Raw genomic sequence first — 16800 nt, 5'->3', positions numbered from 1 at the left:
GTTTGCTTTCATAGCAACCAAACTGGCCATCGGAAGGGCGAGAGCCCCCAGCTTTGCCAGGGATCTACGCCTGCTGCTAGGGTTCCCGAGGTTCGGCCAGTGAAGGCCGAGGCCCCGAAGGCTCATGGGAGAGCTTTCCAGTTGACTGCAGAGGAGGTCCGCGCGGCGCCTGATGTCGTGGCCGGTATGTATTCTTTCATGTATTTACATTTATACTGAGATATTGTGCTTATATTATTATATGCGTATGTACTTTTCTTGTGAATCATGTGCCTGCTTTGGTATTGTTCGACTCGGGTGCGAGTCTGTGACAATCGTCAATCTTGAGTCAAGTCAAGTCATCAAGTCAAGACCGGTCAACTCGATTAAACCTTGTGTATTAGGGTTTGTGTTATGTTCATACTGTATAACTTGCTATATTAATTGGAAAACATCACTTGAGAAAAGTCTTGTGTTAAAAATTTCCTAAACCCTAGTTCTAATCAATGAACTAGACCGATAAAACAATGTTGCATACTCATCGGGAGTGTGTAAGATCCTTAAACAAGGCTTAATAGGGTTCACGAACCATGCATTTCGATGCCGGACACTCACAACTATCCCACATGGAACCTCTCTCAATCGTTTCCACACTATCTCTCTCTATGTCAAACCTCTCCCAAATCTCTCCAAGTATGCGAAATCTCTCTCAAATATCTCTCTGTATTAGAAATCTCTCCAAGAATGTCAAATCTCTCCCAAATCCCTCTAAGTATGTGAAAACTCTCGCAAATACCTCTTTGTATGAGAAATCTCTCCAAGAATGTCAAATCTCTCCCAAATCTCTCCAAGTATGCGAAATCTCTCTCAAATATCTCTCTGTATTAGAAATCTCTCCAAGAATATCAAATCTCTCCCAAATCCCTCTAAGTATGTGAAAACTCTCGCAAATATCTCTTTGTATGAGAAATCTCTCCAAGAATGTCAAATCTCTCCCAAATCTCTCCAAGTGTGAGAAACCTCTCCCGAATCTCTCTCAAATAGTTCCCGTAACTTTTTAGAATCATTCGGGTCATTCCGACGCTTAACCGTGTCAAAAACAGCTTAAAACGGGGTAAAAACGAGAAAAATAGACATTAGGAACCGAAACCAAGAGAAAAGCTTCTTAGGACCCGAAGGTCCTCTTAGGGATTGAGAGCAAGAGGAGCCGAACCGAACCCTCCTGAGCCGAACCTCGCCCTGGAAGAACCGAACCGAAGGTACTGTTCACCACTAACCGAAACCGAACCTCGCCCTGGAAGAACCGAACCGAAGGTACTGTTCACCACTAACCGAAACCGAACCTCGCCCTGGAAGAACCGAACCGAAGGTACTGTTCACCACTAACCGAAACCGAACCTCGCCCTGGAAGAACCGAACCGAAGGTACTGTTCACTACTGTTCACTACAGTTCGTTCGGTTCTGACTTCTCGCCTTTCATCGCCGGACCGAACCCTCGCCTTCGCCTCTCACTTCCGGTTCGCGCCTTCTCGTTTCTCACCTCCTCGCCCCTTCGTTTCCCTCTGTTCGTTTCCGGCTACAATCCTCAGCATGGACCGAGTCTCGGCCTAGGGACCAAACCTCAGCCTAGGACCGAGAGGTCTCGCTGGGAACTCATTTTCTCCCGGTTTTCGCATAGTTTTGCGTTTAAGGCCCGTTTTTAATTATTTTAACGGGAGAATTTCACCCAAAATCATATTTTAACATAATAAACCCTAAATATTCACAATTTAATCATATTTTCATAAAAATCTTTATTTAAATAATGAAAGCAAGTGGGTAAAGTACAAAGAGGTGGAGTGTTGACTTTGCTTTACCTTATAACACAAGCAACCACTCCCACACCCACTCTATGACCAGCCACACCTCCCCACCTTACCTAGGTCACATCAATATCTTTTCCACTCAATCATCACTCCTCTCCACGTTTTTGGAGAGCTGAATATTCACCCTCTCTCCTCATTTCCCTCATTTCCTCTCTTTTCACCAAAAAGAGCAAACTCTTTTCTCTCTCAATTTCCCTCTCTAGAACTCGAGATTTGAGGGCTGATCTTTGGATTTTCCTCCACATTTGGTAAGAATGATCCATTCTCTTTATGATTATCTCAATTATTTCCACTCAAATCATGGATATCTTAGACAAACTCTCTCATAATTGTGTTAGATCTTCGAATCTTCAAGTGTTCTTGGGTTGAACACTTATCTTCTTCAACACTTACCTACTGAAATCACTTAAGGTGAGTTCATACCCCTACATTTTCATGTTTTCTCAAGTTTTCAGGGGGGGGAATACAAGTTAAAACACTAAGAACATAATTAAAATTTTCTAACAGCCTTCATCAGAAAAGTTCAACTCCATTCACGGACTGTTTTGGGCATCTTAAACATTTTTATTTTCAAAACTGTACAAGGTGCAAATAGTTCAAGTTTGTAGCTTTAAAATGACTACTTGCACATCTCCATATGATTTTTCTACAATTTATGGTGATTTTTACAAAACTGCCTATCATTTCAAACAACAATCCGGACCAGTCTGTGATTATGGACATTTTCACCCAAGTTGGATGTCATTAAAAATCGTGATAAAAATTATGAGTAAACTAGACACATTTTGTGAACTCTCAGAATTTACGGATCTAGTTTTCGACTTCGTATGATTTTTCTATGATTTTTCCAAAACTGGGCATAATTGCTAAAGTTAGCCAACAGCATGTAAATATCATAACACTTTGTAATATGTTGAGCAAAGTGTATAATCATAAGTTCTAATATTTGAATGTGTTTCCTTGTTAGTTTATCATTGTGAACTGAAACTAAGTCATTCATATTAAATATTATTCATTCATTTAGAACACGTATTATGTAACTATAAAAAGTATAGTTGGATAAATTCACAACACTAATACATTTCCATAAAAAGAATTCATACATATTATATACATTTTAGATAAACTATAATAGGTATAGTTTATGATACATCACTCAACACACTCGTACAAAAAGGGTACATTCATACAAGAAAGATTTATATCCACACACATTTCACGTAAACTTGTTAACCTATGTTGTGAGACTCTCTCTCCCCGTACGTCCGAGTGCGGGATATAATTCCTGGTAGTTATAATCAAAATCTCCTTGAGGGAGAACGTGATACTTGTATATAGATCTATATTGGGTTTGACACCCCACACCTTGCTGCTAGCTACAGTGGGACCTGCAGGTCTACGGGTGACAAATGTCATTTCATTTTCGCGACGCCTGAGAAACGTTGTGGCAGGTTCACATAGTCACAGTATGATTATAGCGACTCACCTAGGGAGATAACAATTCATAAAGTTTACGGGGTTTCATAAAACCGAAGTAGGTTTTAGGTTGATAAAGAAATTTACTTTCCATATCATTTTAAACTCACGACATTTCTACAAAGAAACGATGATTTCTTATACATTTTAGTCTTTGGTTATAAGGCTACATTTTTCGGATTTCAAGGAAAATATCGGATTTTTCTGACACAAACGCGACATTTACATGTGATAGACTTCTACTAAGTTTATTAATAAAAGCTTATGAACTCACCAACCTTTGTGTTGACACTTTTCAAACAACTCGTATTCTCAGGAAAACACTAAACAGGTAATCAAGTGCTTTGGAGGATGGGACGTTAAGACGTCAAACTTTTCATATTTTGTCAACATATTGTAATTGATTTTGAAACATGTAATTCATACAAGTGATGTAACTTTTTCAATTATATATATGTTGGTTGTGTTTGCTTAAATTACTATTGAAATTGTGGTTATGATACTATACATGAAGTCCTCCACCCCCGGACGTTTCCGCCATCCTTGGTTTGGGGGTGTGACAGAGTCGGTCTTTTGTTTCATTGGCTTTTAGCCAGCACATTGGTATCGATCGGGTGGTGATGAGTCGACCCCTGTGAGTTGCTATAGCAAATGAGAAAGCGGTATACGCCACCAAGGTGATTCGAGGATGCGTGCTCGAGATTTTTGGGGTCGAGTTTCCTATAGACTTGGTCCCTATAGCTATGGGGGATGTCTGCGTTATCGTGAGCATGGATTGGTTGAGTAAGTTTGGAGTAGTCATTGACCGCGAGAGACAGCTGGTGATGATTCGAGACCCTAGTGGGGGAGTGCTCATGGTTTATGGCGAGGGGACCCGGTGTGGGTTGGCGTTTTGTTCGGCTGCCAGGGCAAGGCAGAGTTTGCAGCAGGGCTGTGATGGATTCATAGCCTATGTGATGGACACTCGTGTGACCGTGGAGAGGCCCAATTCGATTGATGACGTTCCGGTTGTATGCGAGTTTTCGGATGTGTTCCTCGAAGAGTTACCGGGTGTGCCTCCGGAGAGACAAGTGGAGTTTCGTATCGATTTGGTTCCGGGAGCGGCGCCCATCGCCAAGGCGCCTTATCGTCTCGCTCCGCCGGAAATGCAGGAATTATCCTTGCAGCTTCAGGAGCTTTTGGGAAAGGGATTCATTCGACCAAGTAGCTCGCCTTGGGGAGCGCCGATTTTGTTCGTCAAGAAAAAGGATGGTTCACACCGGATGTGTATCGATTATCGGGAGTTGAACAAGTTGACGGTTAAGAACCGATATTCGTTACCTAGGATCGACGATCTGTTCGATCAGTTGCAGGGGGCATCTTTGTTTTCCAAGATTGACTTGAGGTCGGGATATCATCAGATGAGGGTTCGCGAGGAAGATATCCAAAAGACTGCTTTCAGGACTCGTTACGGACATTATGAGTTTGTGGTGATGCCTTTTGGGCTCACCAATGCCCCGGCCGCATTCATGGATCTCATGAACCGGGTGTTCCGACCGATGCTGGATCGATCGGTGATCGTATTCATCGATGATATTTTGGTGTATTCGAGGACTAGGGATTAGCATGAGGAACATTTGAGGGAGATTCTTGGGGTTTTGAGATCGGAGAGACTGTATGCCATGTACTCCAAGTGTGATTTCTGGTTACGATAGGTCTAGTTCCTCGGGCATCTTGTTAACCAGAAAGGGATATTGGTCGACCCGGCCAAGATTAAGGCGGTGTTGAGGTGGGAGGTGCTGAGATCGCCCACCGAGATCAGGAGTTTTCTGGGTTTGGCTGGATATTATTGCAGGTTTATCAAGGATTTCTCCAAGATCGCTGTGCCACTTACTAGGATGACCCGGAAGGGTGTTACGTTTTCATGGGGACCGGAGCAGCAGTCCTCATTCGAGACGCTTCGTCAGAAATTGTGCGAGGCTCCAGTGCTTGCACTCCCGGAAGGGATGGAGGATTTTGTGGTATACTGTGATGCCTCTATATCGAGTTTGGGGGCGGTGCTTATGCAGAGGGGTCATGTGATAGCGTACGCTTCGAGACAGTTAAAGCCTCATGAGTCGAGATATCCCACGCACGACCTGGAATTGGGGGTGGTGGTGTTTGCCCTCAAGATCTGGCGACACTATTTGTATGGGTTCGATGTACGATATACACGGACCATAAGAGCTTGAAGTACTTGATGGATCAGCCAAATCTGAATATGCGACAGAGAAGGTGGTTGGATGTGGTGAAGGATTACGATTGTGAGATCCTGTACCACCCGGGCAAGGCTAATGTGGTAGCCGACGCGTTGAGCCGTAGGGCGGATAGCGCCCCGATCCGAGATATTTGTATGAGATTGATGGTATTGACCCCGATTCTGGATATTATTCGAGGAGCTCAGGTGGAGGCTGCAAATCCAGAACATCAGAAGAAGGAGCGGGTTATAGGTCAGGTATCAGGATTTGTCACGGATGGTCGAGGGCTTATGACTTTTCAGGGTCGGATTTGGGTGCCGTTTGTGGGCGGTGCGCGCACTATTTTGATGGAGGAAGCACATCGATCGAAATTCTCGATTCATCCTGGTGCTACGAAAATGTATTTGGATCTCAAGAAGGAGTACTGGTGGCCCTGTATGAAAAGAATGTCGCTTGGTTTGTCGAGAGGTGCTTGACTTGTCGGCAGGTCAAGGCCGAGCACCAGCGACCGCACGGTAAGCTGCAACCGCTAGAGATTCCCGAATGGAAGTGGGAACAAATCTCTATGGATTTCATCACCAAGTTACCGCGAACGGCGAGGGGAGTCGATGCGGTTTGGGTGATTGTGGATCGGCTGACGAAGAGCGCTCATTTTCTAGCCATTAGCGAGAGCTCTTCTGCGGAGAAGTTGGCCGAGTTATATGTGAGGGAAGTAGTATCTCAGCACGGGGTGCCGATCTTGATTATTTCGGACCGTGACGTGCGTTTCACTTCCAGGTTCTGGAAGAAGTTCCATGAGGAGTTGGGTACTAGGTTACATTTCAGTACTGCATATCATCCCCAGACATACGGTCAGAGTGAGCGGACGATTCAGACATTCGAGGACATGCTTTGGGGATGTGTGTTGGACTTCGGAGGGAGTTGGGACACCTATCTACCTTTAGCAGAGTTCTCGTATAACAACAACCATCATTCGAGCATTGGTATGCCTCCCTTTGAGCTGTTGTATGGGCGGAGGTGTTGCACCCCCATCTGTTGGGGTGAGGTGGGACAGCAGGTTATGGGTAGCACGGAGATCATGCTTCAGACGACCGAGCAAATTCAGCTGGTCAGACAGAGTTGTTGACCGCTCAGAGCCGACAGAAGAGTTATGCAGACAGACGACGGTCCGAGCTTGAGTTTCAAGTTGGTGATCTTGTACTCCTGAAGGTATCTCCTTGGAAAGGAGTGATTCGGTTCAGGAAGAGGGGCAAATTGGGGCCCCGATATATTGGTCCTTTCCGTGTGATCGCGAGGGTGGGCCGGGTAGCCTACCGTTTAGACTTGCCAGTAGAGTTGGGACAGATTCACGACACTTTCCATGTGTCGCAGTTGAGGAAGTGTATAGCCGACGAATCGGCGGTGGTTCCATTAGGGGATATTCAGGTGGATGTAAGCCTGAATTATGCTGAAAGACCAGTAGCCATCAGAGATCGGAAGATCAAGGTTTTGAGGAACAAGGAGGTACCCCTGGTATTTGTTCAGTGGCAACATCGGAAGGGATCAGAGATGACCTGGGAGCCGGAACGTGAAATGCGGGAGCAGCATCCGGAGCTATTTGCCTTGCGGGACTTCGAGGGCGAAGTCTTATTCTAGTGGGGGAGAATTGTAACAACCCGGATCCCCAGGTATCTTTATTTTCATATTTTTGATATTTTGTGAGAGGACTCGGCGAGTTGGAGGTCGAACTCGCCGAGTCGGGTCACGGTTTTGGGCGAAGGTTCGCGTCCGGACTCGGCGAGTCCAAGGGATGGACACGGCGAGTCCACGCTGTTTAATGTAACCCTAATTTACTGGTCCTAAGCCCTATTTAAAGGACCTTATGGCCTTCATTTGCGGCCACCTTGAGCCCTAAGAGCACCCATACGACTGTGAGCCCTTGTGAGTGTGTTAGGAGGCCATTTGTTCATCATTTTGTGTATTATTGCAAGAAAGGAGGGAGAAGATCAAGCTTGAAGAGTTGGGGAGCTTGGATCTGCTTCTATTTCATCAAGGGAACCTTCTTGAGGTAACTTTCAGAGCTAAACTTCGTATTTTGGGTTGATGTGTCAAATCTAGGGTTTCTTCTTGCCTTATTTGGCTTAAATTGGAAGTATGAAAGGTCCCATGGAGATATGGAACCTAGATCTGGACCTTAGCAGGTCCAGGAGACCCCATATGACAAGCTTTACGTCCATTCTTTTGAGTTAGAAGCTAGGGTTGCCATATTAGAGGTTATTTCTCCAAAATGAGCCTTGTATGCATTGCATGGCAACCAAGACTGAGACTTTACGTGATGAATAAGCTTGGGAAGGCCAGATCTATGTGTGTATGGAACGGATCTGACCGCAAAAGCCATTTTTAGATGGTGCATGGCATGGACTCGCCGAGTCTGAAGAACAGACTCGACGAGTCGCTTGAAGATTGTCCTTGAGACCACCCAGTGTGTAGTCCTGACCGAGTTGTGGGTGACTCAGTGCGTCGCAGAGAGTTAGAAAGGTTTTGATAGGTGGACCGAGTCAAGTTGGGACTCGCCGAGTTGTCCTTGCGACTCGGCGAGTTGAGTCGCGGTGGCCCTGTGATTCAGGCCCAGGTGGAACTCGTCGAGTCGGGGGAGTACTCGACGAGTCAAAGGGAAAATCCTTGCGAGTTGGTTAAAACGCGTAGACTCGCCGAATCACTATTGTGCACTCGCCGAGTCCGGTCCAATTGACCAAAGACTGTTGACCAAGTTAAACTGTGTTGACTTGATATGGATGGTCAACCTTAGTGGTACAAGTAATAATTATAGATTCATGATATCATAAGAGGATTACAGCTCGAGGGTTCGAGCACGAGTGATTCCAGGGTTCACGATTAGCGAGGCATACGAGGTAAGTCTTCTCACTATACTGTACCCGGAAGGGTTTGACTGTGTGACCGGAAGGTCGAATATGCTATGAGATATATGCCTTATGTGTGTTAAGTTATTCGTTATATGTGCCATGTATGATATGCTTGATTTGGGCCGGAAGGCAACATGTTATGGGCCGGAAGGCGTGGTCATATGGACTGTAAGGTTGACATGGGTAGGACCGGAAGGTTTACCCAGTCGGGACAGAATTCCCCTGAGACACATGGACCGGAAGGTCAAGGCCTGGAAAGGCGTACGTGCGTAGATTGTATTTTGGGGAACTCACTAAGCATTTATGCTTACAGTTGTTGTGTTATGTGTTTCAGGTACTAGCGAGGACCGTGGGAAGGCGCCGGTGTGATCGTACACACACTCGGGGAAACCATTTTTGTGATCTTTTGTTATGTAATCTGTCGTGACTAAATTGTTACATTGGAACCTAAACTTATTACTCAATGTTTTGATGATTGTAAAAATGAAATTTTTTTGGGTTTTGGAATTTATGACGTTACACAGCTGTTACTTATATGTATGCTTATGAGTTATGATCATAATGTAAGATAACGATTTTTCCCTGACCTATGACAAATGTGCACCAAGAGGTCATGGAAACATACTTATGGAGTCGATCTGTTGGTGGACAGATTGGATGAATTTGAGCCCACTTCTACTACAACTACCTTAGTAAAGGGGGAATTACTTTGAATACCATGTGTTTGAAATTAGGTCAAGTCACAATGATGCATTCTTTTCTATCTGAGACTCATCAGTTTTAGATAAATTTGTTCTCACTTTTTTGAGAAAATATAGCAACTGTCTAATTTAGTAGCAATTGTAACTCATATTAGCAATATATTACATTTATTCCCCGTTAGAGTGAATGTTTGTAAGTGACATACAATATATTATGCAATGAATTGTCTTTTTGTGTATGATAGGCTATTTTGTATTATGAGACATTAAATGTATGATTTAATTTGAATATTAGTAAATTTAGAAAAATATATATTTTATAAAATCTATCAAAAATCATGATAGACAAATGTATGTCAATAACTTTTTTAAAAGTATAAAAAAATACGACATATTAATGTATGTTGTAAATGTATGCCATAAATATGTGACACACAAATGTTTGTCATCTTCATTTATGACTAGGACTTTATTGACACGCATTTGTATGTTGATATGACCTTATTTAACTATATATTTTATGTCGTTATCTTAATATATTTTATTAAAATGTTATATTTTAAGATATATGATACTTAATATGCTTTGAAATGTTCGATTACATTTAAAATCGGAGTTGGGATGAAAAAAGAGGAGAACAGAGCTGAAAAGATGCAAAAAAGATGTTGTTGCAGATTGACCCCTCTTCAGTTTTTTGGTCATATCTCATGACTTGTAACTCCGATTGATGAGATTTAAGATGTCCTAAAAAACTAGACAAAATTTTGGACGACTTTCATGTTTGTGAAAAATTTAGATTCCAATTCCCACGCCTTGGAAAAGCCATTTCCACAGCGTGGAAAGTTGGAAATTTTCATGTATGTGAAAATTCAATCTCCCACGGCGTGACGAGTCTTTTTCCACGTTGTGGCGTCATTGTAACCTATAAAGCTGAAAATTAACCCTAAAGAGATATCTTACAACCTACTTTGGTTTTAGCGATTATAAATCTCAGATATGTCGTTTTGAGGGTCAAGAAGGCGTCCAAAGGGCCGTTAAATTGATTTAGAGCGAAGATCTGAAGAATCCGAGAGCTGATTCATGATATGAATCACTCAGTTTGTTGTTCTGACCATAATTAGCATTCAAATTGTTTCGATCTATGGTTACTTTAGGGCTTTAAAACCCTATTGCTTTGTGTTAGATTAAATGAATCTTGAGATTTTGGATTAAATTGATATTTAGGTCGTTTGTTTTTATTTAATTTATTTTGTCAAGTTTGATTGAAATATCCATATGTGTTAAAGATCTCTACTTTATTGTCTATTGTTGAATAACCAAAATTTAAATGATCATTCTGACTATGTTAATTTGAATCATAGTTGTCAATGATCATTGGTAATTATGACTACAATTTGATCATAACATAGGGTTAGGACCGTTAGGTTAATAAAGATTAGAACTTTAATGTGTGTGCATGAATAGATGATCATAACATAGGGTTAGGACCGTTATGTTAATTCACTATCGTTCCCCTTGAGTTCGACATCCTTGCTTATCAAAACTATATTATACTCGATCACTGTCTATAAGGTGTGCTTTAAATTCGATATACCATGAATTATAAATAAAAAACTAATACATTAAAAATACAAATCATATGTCATTTTTACCCTTTAATGACATGTAATGAATGTCATTAAAAGCTTATTTTCTAGTAGTGAGTAATGATAATGTATATATAATGAAGCTTGACATGAATTCAATAACCAACCTCTAAGTCATCTTAAGCACTTAACATCACAAACGATAGATGGTTGATTAGATAGTGTAGCAAAGTTAGCACAAAACACACTTAGCGAATAAAGGATCGATCGTGGAAAACGTTATAAACTAGGTAACATGTGAACCATTAAACATGTACCACGTGGAAGGTTTTCAAGATCCAACATGTCGCAAGGCTTTCAAGAAAGCCATCACAAACATTACACTAGCGTAATTTAGATATTCAAGTGATCATAAGTGTTCAAATCACACACTCCTCTCGCTATGGGGGGCGTTGAGGGAGGGGGGGGAGGGGGGAGTGGGCAGCTAGACATAATCTAATTTTTTCATTATATATTTTTATTTAAGAATAAAAAATTATAATAAAGATAATGATTTTTTTTTTCTTGTTCGTTCTGGGCCTTTGAGAATATTTGATTTTTCAGGACCGGCACTGCCTTTCACTCATACTCATATGAGTGGGTGAAGCATGATCATGTGTTATGTAACTATTAAGATATCATCAAAAACAATAAGGGTGCGTTTAGTTGTGGAAAAATGGGTCGTTTTCCGGAAAAATTTTCCAAAAAAAATGAGAATTTTGAAAACGCGTTTAGTTCGTCTATTTTTCTAAATTTTTCACGGAAAATGAAAATTTTCCGTTTTCTAAAATTACAAAGAAGTTGGAAAATTTTGGAAAATTGATAATCATTGTTTTCCATATTTTTCTAATTCCAAAATTTTTCTATAAACACATACCCACTCCACCCCATCCACCTCTACCTACCCCCCCCCCCACACACACCCATCCGCACACACACACACACCAACCCACAAACACACACACACACACATACATACCCACTCACACATACACACACCAACCCACACACACCCACCCGCAAACACACACATACACGCATACATAACCATCCACACACACACCCAAAAAAACACACACACACACACCCACACACACACCCGCACACACACCCACACACACATACCCGCACATACACACCCGCACACACACCCACATACACACACCCGCACACACACATACCAACCCACAAACACACACACACATACATACCCACCCATACACACACACACCAACCCCCACACACACACACATACATACTCACCCACACCCACCCACATACACACACACATACATACATACCCCCACAAACACACACTCGCACCCCCAACCACCCAACACCATCACGACAATCACCGACCTACCATCACCACCACCACCACCACCACCACTAACCCGTCACTAGCACTACCACCACCGCTGCCGCCTGTCATCACCACCACTGACACAATTGTCACCGACCCACTACCGTCACCGCCCCCACCCACACCTTACCACCGCTACCGTTTTTTAAAAATGAAAAGTGATAGAAAAATACACATCTAAACACGTTTTCTAATTTTCTAAAACTAAAAATGAAAAATGAATAAGTTTTAACTAAACACGTTTTCTAAATTTTTCAATGAAAAATGAAAACGAAAAACGAAAATCGAAAAGGGAAAACAAAAAACGGAAAATGAAAACTGTTTTTCCGTAACTAAACGCATCCTAAACGTTTTAAAATACATCCCATTTTTACTCTTTCATCACAAAACAATTACCTAAAAAGATGAATAAATAGATACATATAGATACAATATCTAATACAACAAATCACAAGAATTTTGAGGTTTATAAATAGTCAATGATCTCCATGTAATTCTTACAACTAAACTATGATCAACTATAAGTTATATAATTCTTGCTTCGTTAATTAGAGCATTCACAATGGAAAGTTTAATAGAGAGTTAAATGAGTTGAAAACTAGTTATTTAATTGATGAAACTTTATTATTGTAATATAATATATTAACATTTAATAAATTTGAAGTTCAATTCAATGAACAAAACAAAAGCTTTCTTACTTTTAAATAAATGTATGAATATGTTCTATTGAACTTTATAAAGTTTAGAAAAAAACTAATAGAGTTTAATAGAATATAGAATAATTTATGATATTTCCTAATGGATGGTAAATGTGCATGGGTGAGGGGAATAAGTACACCCCAATTCACCATAAAATCCTAATTAAGTTTTGAAATATATTTCTCGGTTAAAATTTAACATCACCCTATCTAAATATGTAAGTCAAGTTGCCAATAGGCGACAATATCTTAAAGTTATGTGTGCCTAAAATCTATGCTGATAATTAATGTTCACAAAATAAGTTTTACACGCATAATAAATCGTTGAGGCAATATGAACCATAAATCGATGTTGAAAAATGGCACGAAGAAAAAAAGATGCATTAATACTAACATCTAAATTCATATTCCCACAAGTTTTAGCTCAGAAAAAACAATTTTACATGTTGATTCTTCAAGGGATTATACTTCCTCTTTTCCTAAAGAAAAGCTACCAAATGGCCAGTTGATAACACAATAAAACCCTCTCTTTTTCAACCAGCTTTCTTCTTCATATAAACAAACACTCCAGCAAACATTATTATCAAAGTTGGATCTTCCCTTGTTTGCTTCCCACTAAAACAAATCAATAATCAAGCATGAGTAATTAATTAAATAAAAAAGATGCAAAAAGCGTAATAGATAAAAAGACAACACGTTGAAAACTCACAACATATGTTGGAAATCTCCGAACTCTTAATCACTCGCAGCCTCTTAACTGTTGAAACAAACATGCTGCAAACCACATGTCAAATAAATAATTAATTACACCATTTCATAATCAAATAAAAAAATAAACCGAATAACTACTTAAGGAGCAAAATTAATCAGACATAGACACTTGCATTAGTTTAAAAAATGTTAGGCAGCAAAAATGAGTTGTCAGCTCAATTATTTTACGATGTGTAGACATCATATTCTTTAACAAGAAAGCAAATTTGCATACAACAAGCATCTAATGATCTAATGTGTCTATTTTTTAATAAATGGAATGATATGCCACTGTTGTTGAGGAATCTAACTGCTATAAAAACCCAAAAACTTTTTGTCGCTTTTTAGACTTATGTGGGCACAAGAAAGAGAACAACTTGTCGAATATTAAAAGGGTTTTGCAATTGCAAAGCAACGAAAATAAAGGGTGATCCATGATTGCATGTTTAGTTTAACAAGTCTTTGTAGATTAAATCTTTGTATAGTGATTAAGAAAAAAAAATTACACAAATGGTCCTTGTAGTTGGAAGAAATACCATTACAAGTAATTCTTTTGAAAATTTAACATGATTGATATTATTCATGTTGAAAACACACACGATAGGTCATTTTCTTTCAACCACAAGGATACAACATGTGTCTTTTAAACCTGAAAATGACCGAACATGTTAGTCTTGAGACATGAAAATGACCAACCATATTAAAAATTCTTCAAAAAGGAATTGATGTGGTATTTTCGGATAATCACAAGGACTATTTGTGTAATTCTTTTAATTAAATAATAATGAAAAAAACATCAAAATCGAGATACTTACTGCCATGGGACATCCCCAACAAGCATCCTGTCCCCTTCATTATCTTCATACACCAAAGTATATTCCCCACTTCCATCTAACAAACCAGTAATCGCTTTTTCTTGTTCTTGATTATTAGATATATCTTTTTGAGCTGCATAACAACATATTATCACAAATTATAATAATATTATATTATATCATAAGAAGATATATGAAGTTGAAAGTTAAAACGTAACAAAAAAAATATATATGTAACGATTTTAAACCTGCAAGAAGTCCTCTAAAGAGTTCATCAACAGCAGTTGAAAGCTTGTCATAGCTATCATAAGCGTTCAGATCAACTTTTCTGCCGATTGGAACTCCGTTCATATTGATCTTCACGAAGAAACCCTTTTGGGAACTTTCAATAGTTTTTTCTCTCTTAACATTGTTTGAAACGACGATGTTTTGTGAATCCGAAGGAGGTGCTGGTTTCGAGTTGCTGCTACTTGCAATATTCTTCCGAAATGACCGAATCGGAGGCCACCCGACAACCGGAGTAGGTGCACTTCTTCATGTACGTAAAAAAAAATAGTTAGAGCATCAAGATTTAATTTTTTTTAAAAACCCATGAAGTTTTATAGATGAAATTAATGATATGTTGTAATAAACAGGGTATAACATGAGAACAGTGATTTAAAAGAGTAGTACCACCATTAGTGTCCAAACAAAACAAAACAAAACTCCATGAGTTGATGAGTTTCCCGAAAAAAACAGATGCATACAAAGCAAAATATAAAAGAAAAAGATATGCGAGACTTGTTTTTATTTCATGCATGGACCATTGATACAAAGTCTTAATACTATTATTCTCTCATTAAAATGTAAAGAAAGTGTTACCTTTTCTGAGAGGTGTTGGGGACATGAATTACAGACGCTTTTGATGGTGTTTTGTAGTTCTTCGGGGACCAATCTTCAACAGAAGGTGGACCAAGTCGTAGCTCAAGAGTCTTTTCATCTCCATTTCCATGGCTTCTACTTCTTGATCTTGATCTTGATCTTGTTCGAGCTTCGACATCAAGATTATCATCATCATCATCATCACCATCGTCTCTTTTTGTTGTAAACCAGTTTCTTTCTTTCGGAATCAAATCCAAAAGTTGAGGATGTATCTCTTCATCTTTCACCCTCGAATACCCACTTTCCATTTCCACTTTTTCTTTCAAGAAAGCTCGTTTTTTGAACTTTTTACTCCAAACCCAGATACGAAATCAACAAAAACCGAGTTCTTAACTAGGAAAAATCCGATCTTTTTCACCTGCCCATGTCTTTGATGACATCCAGCTGTTAAAATGAAGTTAATATAACAGAACTGAAGATGAGATGAAGGTGTAGATGGGATTTGTAAGACACGGAGTATCTTTAGTTTGATTATGGCTAGCTATAGCTATGGAGGGTGTCTGAAGATCTTGAGATTTGCAGAGAGAGTAGACCAATAGGGAGGAACAGGTAGAAGAGTGACTAGAAATGAAGCGAAAATGAGGAAAGAGTAAAGAAATCGAAAGAAAGAAAGAGATTCCTTTTCACTCAAAACACACAGTGGATTTTAGTCTTAACACGCAACCATACTCTCAATATATATGTAGTTTGTTTCAACAAGCAAAGCGTGCTTTCTTTCTCCCTAAACCAAATACCAAAAAGCATAAAAAATATTCTTTTTCCTCTCTCTTTATCTCTATTCACACACACATAGTTTTAGGTAGGTGTCTAATGTCTATGACTTTTTAATTTTTCTTTTTATATTAGACTATGACACACACCTCACCTCAGCTCCCTATTCTTCCAGCAACTTGGCCTAATTACAGTATTTGCACACTGCACATCTCTCTATGCTCATAATCTTGTAACTCTTTTAAACCAATATGTCACAAAAATGACCCAAACAAGAGTTAAGAGTTGTATGTTAAAAAAGAATAATAAAATTATTTTATAATATTTATCTAATCATTAATTTTGTAAAAATGTCTCGCATAGTTACTTTACTTCGACTATAGAGATTTCTTCACAAAGGTTTTTCGTTTTCCCTTTTCTTTTTGTTGTTTTTTAATGGGAGTTTTTAGGGAAAAAAACTACCCATAATTTTTTATAGATATAGATATAAGAGGGTGTTTGGGAGTGCTTTTTTAACTAGAAAAGTGCTTTTAAATAAAAGTGCTTATTTGCTTATAATGGTGGTAAAAAAAGTTTTTTAAAAAGTGTTTGGATAAGCTTTTACAGTGAAAAAATCAATAAGTCAATAAGTTAAAAAGTGTTTGGCTTAAAAAGTGTTTTTTGAAGTTATTTTGGCTGAAAAGCCATAAGCAGTTTCAAAAAGCCACGTTTTTCATGCTTATTAAAAAGTGTTTATTGAAGCTTATGGAAAAACCATTCTGAAAAGTACTTTTGATT

General features: G+C 39.4%; 1 protein-coding gene across 1 annotated transcript; it reads right to left on the bottom strand.

Annotated features, from left to right (window-relative positions):
* Positions 1-13186: 13186 nt before the first annotated feature.
* On the bottom strand, positions 13187-16091 carry PAP1 (phytochrome-associated protein 1). The gene is made up of 5 exons (XM_078991411.1): positions 15253-16091; positions 14640-14923; positions 14392-14524; positions 13536-13600; positions 13187-13441 (listed from the first exon to the last, which is right to left on the bottom strand). The coding sequence occupies exons 1-5, from the start codon at positions 15558-15560 to the stop codon at positions 13410-13412; spliced, it is 822 nt and encodes a 273-aa protein (XP_078847537.1). The 5' UTR covers positions 15561-16091; the 3' UTR covers positions 13187-13409.
* Positions 16092-16800: the final 709 nt, after the last annotated feature.

The sequence above is a fragment of the Lactuca saligna genome, chromosome 4 (assembly GCF_052625555.1).
Source record: "Lactuca saligna cultivar CGN05327 chromosome 4, ASM5262555v1, whole genome shotgun sequence".
NCBI classification, from domain to species: Eukaryota; Viridiplantae; Streptophyta; class Magnoliopsida; order Asterales; family Asteraceae; genus Lactuca; species Lactuca saligna.
Note: the sequence above shows the minus strand (reverse complement) of the source record. Positions and strands in the feature narration are given on the sequence as shown.